We start from the raw sequence: 7,265 nt of genomic DNA, 5'->3' as shown, positions 1-7,265 counted from the left end.
CTCGACAAAAACCTCTCTTCCCTCACCTTCTAGATAGAAAATGCTAAACTAATGCATCAGTTTTTTTTTTTTTTTTTTCTAAATACCCATTCTACCCTTTGGCAAACTATTTTACATACAAAATTACTGAAATAACCCTATTTTAACTTGAGAAAAACATCCTCTAACGGTTCATCTTCTAAATTTTTTGTTGAGTTAAAATAGGATTATTTCAGTAATTTTGCTTGTATATAAAATAGTTTATAAAAGGGTAAAATGGGTATTTAGAAAAACCGATGTCACTAAACTAGAAGGGAGGTTTCAAGGGAGGTATTTATTAAAATGAAACCATAATAAAGGTTTTTATGATTGTAAAAAAATTTAGGAGAGATTTTTGTATTTTACCCTTATCAAAATTCATAAATGGATTTTGATCGGTGAAAACTCTTCGGTTACCATGTACCCATTTCCCGAATAATAGATAGATTTTCCCTTTTTATTTGTACTCTTTTTTATCCTAAGATCAGATATTCTTCTTTTGGCTACACTAGCCAGTCACTAAACTGTATGAACGGCTAAGATTTTAGGATAATGTGCTCAACGTACAGGGCTTTCGTTTCGTCTTTAACGTTTTCCGGAAAACACAGACAAAGCTTCGGCTACCACATGACGGTATAAAATAAGGGAAATTATAAATGCTTAAAGTGGGAGTCTTTAGGAAAACCCTAAAATCTTTGCGGGAACCCTGAACCCTAAGGAGCTTTTCCCTCTATCTTCTCTGTTTCGTCACCTCGCCGCTGCAGAAGCGACACTCGATCTCGATCGAAAATGAAGGTTCGTTCTGAAAACCTCAATGTGGAATTTCTGTTCCGAACCGTAACCTAGCACGCCTGTTCTCATTCTAATCATCTTCGTTTTCGATGCAGTTCAACATCGCAAATCCTACTACAGGATGCCAGAAAAAGCTTGAAATCGACGATGACCAGAAACTGTGAGTGCCAATGCCTTTCCCATGTTATATACTTTTTCTCTTTAAAAACCAATGATCTTCCGTGTCTTCATTTCGCCATTGTCGGGAATTTATTCGATAGAAGCGGACAAGAAGATCTAATGGGTAACTTGTCTGATTCCGATATTAGTGGCTAGTTGTTATCTCAATAGTTCTAATGATGTGCTTTTAGGGCAATTTTAGTTTTGTGGCTTTGCGACTATAGTTTATAGAAAACTTTGATGCCTCAACCTGTTCTTCAAAGTTTTCTTTTTTTTTTTTTTTTTTTTTTTTAGCGATAGCAACCGGAAATTTTTCATTTTCTTGGTGGGAATTTTTGCTTAGCTTCATTTATCAAAAAAAAAAATTGCTTAGCTTCTGAATTTGACCGTGTGGTTCTAGTGGATCTGGGAAAATCTTAGGCTCAGTTTTGAAGGAGTACAAATACAAATATGTTGAGTGCAAATACATACAAAATACAGGGTTTTGCGCTCTACATATTTGTATTTGTACTCCTTCCGGACTAAGCCTTAGGTTGTGTTTGGTTGCAATGCAAAAATTTGCAGTGATGCAAAACCATGGTAGTGCAAATGATTTGAGTGTAAATTCTGACCTATTTTTGTTTCACGTTTTAGCTTATTTTGTTTGATTGCAGTAAAAATGAAGTAAATAAGACATGAAGCAGAATAAAGTAAAATCCAGAGCAAAATTGAACAAGAATTTGCATTTTTTACACTAGTGCAATATTTGCACTGCAACCAAACACAGCCCTATGCTCAAATCTCTAGTACGAAAGAGGGATTCCTATCTAAGACAATACCATCTTGTACCATAAATAAGCACTAGGATGTTTTCCCCTTCTTCAGGGGCATCTCCATGCCTTCATCGATGAGTATTATTCCTTAACCTCTTGGTTTTCAGCATATTTGTCAAGGCATTGCCTGGGCGAGTAGGTGACTAAGCACCCACTGTAGGTGACAAAAATGCCAAGGTGGGCGCTTATAATATCATTTGTATTGCTGCATCTTACTAATATGTGTGTGAATACATTCTATTATATACTATGTTTTACCATTGAAAATTTAAAAGATCAAAAGGTTTTGAGAGAAAAAGAAAGAATACAAGTATAGAGAGTTTTTTTCCTTTCGCTCTCTTCAATTAATCAAAACAGCAATTGCATCCCTTTTCTTCTATTTCTATCCATCTTGAATTTTCATCACATAAAGTTAATAACCTTCTTTTAGCATATAAACTAATATAATCCCTTTGCTCTACATCCCTGTTGAGATAGTAATTCTAAATTGAATGATCTTAAATCTATCAATTATGAATTCTTTGTATTGTTCTATAAATGCATTAGCAAGTCCTTTACTGCATTTTTTGTCGTAGGTTTTATAATTCCCTAGTAAAGATTATACACTCTAAGCAGAGGGTGTTTATTACCATTGCTTTGGTTTCTTGGAGGATGCCAAGTCTGTGTATTGGGAACACTTTAATGGTTTTTGGTTCTAATACTTGACAAAAGACACAAGGTCATTGCCATTTTCAGGAAATTTTTTACCATAATTTTTCCAAGAACTAACTTTCAGTTTTACATGTGTTCTTGTGTCCTTGAAGCACTTTGTGTCCATGATTTCTTACTCTTCCTGATTTGTTATATTACAGCCGAGCATTTTTTGACAAGCGGATCTCACAAGAGGTCAGTGGAGATGCTCTAGGCGAGGTATGTTTGCAACTTCTCCAAATGTGTTAGTTTCTTTCAAATAGGGATATCCTTTTAATTGTAATCTTGGTAAAACTTGCAGGAGTTTAAAGGATATGTTTTCAAGATTATGGGAGGCTGTGACAAGCAAGGTTTTCCCATGAAGCAGGGAGTACTGACTCCTGGCCGTGTTCGTCTCTTGCTACATAGAGGTTGGTGGAAAGGGGACCCTTCTGCTTTAAAAATATCCATCCTAAATACAATTTGTAGAAAGTTGTTTAGGTCAACTATCTTGTTATTGGATCTGTAACTCTACCTTTTTAACAGCATCAAGTGGTACAGGTTACTGAATTATTCTTTTCTTCTCCCTTTTTCTTTGTTAGGAACACCTTGCTTCCGTGGATATGGCAGGCGAAATGGAGAGCGAAGGAGGAAGTCAGTGCGTGGATGCATCGTCAGCCCAGATCTCTCGGTTTTGAACTTGGTGATTGTGAAAAAGGGTGAGAATGATCTTCCCGGATTGACTGACACAGAGAAACCAAGAATGAGAGGTCCAAAGAGGGCATCAAAGATTCGGAAGCTCTTCAATCTCTCCAAACAGGATGATGTTCGCAAGTATGTGAATACATACCGCCGAACCTTCACAACCAAATCTGGTAGGCTATCTAATTACTTATTGAAGCCTTATCTTTAAGATAATTGGTATAGTTGCAAGTGGTTATCTTTAAGCTAATCTGGTAGAAAATCTTAGTTGCAACAATCTGATTTAATGAATTGGTATATTTCCTGGCCCACAGGGAAAAAGTGCAGTAAGGCTCCAAAGATACAGAGACTGGTGACTCCATTGACCCTACAAAGGAAGAGATCAAGGATTGCCGAGAAGAAGAAGAGAATTGCAAAGGCCAAGGCGGAAGCTGCAGAATATCAAAAGCTACTTGCCAGTAGGTTGAAGGAGCAGAGGGAACGCCGTAGTGAGAGCTTAGCAAAGAAAAGATCAAGACTCTCTACTGCTTCTAAGCCATCAATTGCAGCCTAGGTTCATGATTAAGTTTTGGATTTCTCATGTCCGAGGTAAATTTGTCCATGTTCCTTTTTGGATGTTGTGGTATTGTCTTTTGGTAAAACACCCGAGACTTTTGTTCAATGTTTTTAGAGGTTTTGTTTATTTACTTTCCTACTTTTAGCAGATTGCTACTATGAGAAAGTTCAAATTATAGCCGAATCGATTTATATTAGGAAATTTTCATATTCTGCCCTAAAAATATTCAAATCTCATTGCAAAGTCCCTGAACTGGATACGAGTTGCCGGGGGCCTTGATCATGAGTTCAACAAACCGAATTACTTGAGTTTAACAAACCTTTTGCTTGGCCCTTGAAAAGTAATTCAGATTGGGTGATTTTTTCGTCTTATGAATCTCTCTGAATTTTGAATTCATTTTCTTTTTCCTCAAAAGAATGCGTCTAGACCGTAGTGACTAGTCCCACAAACTCGTTGTCTATCCCCATCTTTGGTGGCTTTTGGAACTTTGAGGTCTAATTAGAACTTGTTTGTTGGAGTTGTTGATCACTATGGGAGATTGGGATTTAGTTTCCTTCTATTTAATTTTATATACGTAGTTTCTTCTATGATGTGTGGTTAAGATATGATACCCTATAAAGGCTTTGACCAATCAAAACCCTCCCTATGAAAACTGGTTGATTAATCAGTTTAATTTTAAAAAAAAATTGGTAAATTGGTCTTACTTTCAAGTTCAAGTTATTAAACCAATGATCTCTTATATTCATGTATTAATTAGTTATCGTTAGTCCCTTTTATTTGTTTATTTGTTAACGACTCTTTATTGTATATAATATATTATTTTATTATACATATTTTAAAAATATATATATAAATTAAGAGACTTAATCTTGGTAATTTGCTTTAAAGATTAAGAAATTTGCCATCCATCCATTATATTTAAATATAAAAAAATTATAAAATATATTATATATAATATTTATATTATCCATAGTATATATTGCATGTCTTGTCATCATGGTTTGATGTTTGATTTGACCCTAATTGGTCCTTTGACCCGTGGGTCTCTTCCTTTTCTGGTTTCTATACGTTCTTTAAACATTGGTACTACTTTTATGGTGGTGGTTGATTTATTATAAGTTTTTTTCTGGCATCATAATTGAATCTTAATAACATTCATTTTTTTTTATATATATTGGAGGGGTATACTTATTAGGAATAAGAGAGTGCGGAGGCCAAGGAAGGGTCTCTCACCACAGGCCTCACATGGAAGTCTCCCATTCTCTCATTCTTCACAATAGTGAAATATTAGAAATTCTCTTAATAAGACCATCTTACATCGTAATTTTCCCTATTAAAATCTATCATTATTCTTCTCTAATAAAATTGTTCTTAAATCTCTCCCCCTCTCTTCAATGGTCAATTTTTTTTAATATTTCCCCTTCCCAATTAAAGTCTCATTATTATTCTCTAATAAAATTGTTCTTAATTCTCTCCCCCTCTTCAATAGTCAATTTTTTTTTTTAATATTTCCCCTTCCCCATTTAATCCCCTAGTTTTTATTAAATGTCTTTGAAACGCTTTTAACCCTCTTTAATAAAGAATGGCAATTATAGGCCAACCTTCAACATGAACCTTGGCTTAGAATCAAATAGATGTAAAAACTTAAATTCACTAACCTAAATCTAGCATAGATACGGATTCAATTTCCACAACCACTGACTTTGGGAGGGGGTTATTAGTAATGAAATCACCAAATACCTAAGAGAGAGAGAGACCTATCCAAATTTCTATTCAATCCCATGCATTTGCATGGGTTTGCTTGGTAGTGTTAAAATGTTAAAAGAAATATAAGCATGATAGGTGTTTATCCAATCACATAGGTGATGTTTGGTGACAGTGTTTATCCAACCACATAGGTGTTTATTCAATCCCGTGTGATGTAGGTGATGTTTGGCAACGATGATTTCTCAGAAATCGGCATCACATAGGATGGACATCAGAATTTGAAGATTCAGTGATTTTTTTTCTTGTTTGGTTGGCCGCTTATGTCGATTTTTGAGAAAGAAATCATCCAGAAATCAATTATTGAAATCAGCTCTTTTCAGAGATGGTGATTTCCTGATTTTTAGGATGACATGGCATTGAATAACTCTAATACAAAAAATAGTCAGCCCTGGAAAATCAGTACCAAACGGATTCAATGTCGTTTTTTCAAAAATCATCTTACATGGCATAAATTTCAAAAATGATACCAAACAATAATTTTTGATGATTTTTCAAAAGTCTAATTTCAAAAATCACCGATTTCTGGATAATCGGCAAAGAGAAATCATCATCGATGCCAAACATCACCTGTTCTGAATTCACATTGGCTACCATAAGGCGTGCCCAACTGCCCCACAGCACATCCTAACCGTGCATTGGGAGCATTTCCAAACTCCTTTGTTCTACTAGATCCAATTTTTAATCGTAAATACTTTACAGTTACTAGAGTGAGATCTGACTTTCAACCAAAATCTTAAATCAAGGTGGTTTCATAATTTTCATTTCTAAGTGGTAACTAACAAGTAGGGCAGGAAGTTTTGACTCAAACCCATTTACCCACCACTTGAAATCCTCCCATACCCACATATTTGAGTAATGGGTCAAATATGGGTCGTGTAATTCATTTGAGTACGAGGGGAAAGGGGTTAGGGTGAGCTGGTTTGTTGTTAGGGGTGTTCACAGTTTGAAGAGGTTCTCAGACCAAACTAGTAAGTTATGATTCGAGAAATTTATGGATCAAATCAAACTATTTTAGGATAGAAACCAAACCATTTTATTACATGTGTGTGGAACCATGAACATTTATTCACTAAACATTTGTACTTGATTTGTTTGTAAAATCAAGAAAAGCAATAATAAACCCGTTTATTAACACTTAAGTGCTATTAGGCACTACCTTAGCAAAACAATGAATAAATGCCTACTCATTGGGGGAAGCGCTAAAATGAATCTTCTCCCAACGGTAGGCATGCATATAAATCAAAACTTGCTTTTACAAGTCTCTATGCGTATGAATCCTCATATTGAGAGAAATATTGAAGTAACACCTATGTGGCAGCGTTTATTCAATAAATGCCCATGGTTCCAAACACCGCTATTATGATTTGGTTTGATTTCTTATACAGGTTAGGCCATTCTAATGGGCTTACTCTAATTAGAAAGCCCAAATAGCATGCATACCTACATTAACAAATATGATGCAAATATCAAGTTGAAAGTTACCATTATATAATTTACATTCACATTTTCACAAACAAAATAGCTCCTTAGGCTTTGGTTTGGTTTCTAAAACTTAAAAAACAAAACCAATACAGACCAGAAAATTATGGTATGAGGAATTCTCAGACCAAATTAAACTGCTTTAAGGCCAGATTAGACCAATTTGCTAATTTCAATTTGGTTTGGTGAAATTTGGCCGTCTAGACCATATAATGAACACCCCTATTTGTTGTTCTCCAATACAAGCTTCTAAGTCCTGAAATCAATGATGGATTCCATTAAATTTTATGAAATTTTGGAGTGCTTATAGA

General features: G+C 34.9%; 1 protein-coding gene across 1 annotated transcript; it reads left to right on the top strand.

The window, feature by feature from the left end:
* Positions 1-671: 671 nt before the first annotated feature.
* On the top strand, positions 672-3,909 carry LOC104599154 (small ribosomal subunit protein eS6-like). The gene is made up of 6 exons (XM_010261562.3): positions 672-813; positions 906-970; positions 2,633-2,690; positions 2,773-2,881; positions 3,053-3,325; positions 3,467-3,909. Exons 1-6 carry the CDS (start codon positions 808-810, stop codon positions 3,703-3,705), a joined length of 750 nt encoding a protein of 249 aa, XP_010259864.1. The 5' UTR covers positions 672-807; the 3' UTR covers positions 3,706-3,909.
* Positions 3,910-7,265: the final 3,356 nt, after the last annotated feature.

This window comes from Nelumbo nucifera, chromosome 2 (genome assembly GCF_055504915.1).
Source record: "Nelumbo nucifera cultivar China Antique chromosome 2, China Antique-T2T, whole genome shotgun sequence".
In the NCBI taxonomy this organism is placed as follows: domain Eukaryota; kingdom Viridiplantae; phylum Streptophyta; class Magnoliopsida; order Proteales; family Nelumbonaceae; genus Nelumbo; species Nelumbo nucifera.
This window is presented reverse-complemented; position numbering and strand designations above follow the sequence as displayed.

Bases quoted from the DNA above. Each gene is read 5' to 3' on its own strand.
- LOC104599154 (XM_010261562.3), top strand. The intron at 971-2,632 runs GTGAGTGCCAAT...GTTATATTACAG, and splicing joins ATCGACGATGACCAGAAACT to CCGAGCATTTTTTGACAAGC. The intron at 2,882-3,052 runs GTTGGTGGAAAG...TTTCTTTGTTAG, and splicing joins TCGTCTCTTGCTACATAGAG to GAACACCTTGCTTCCGTGGA.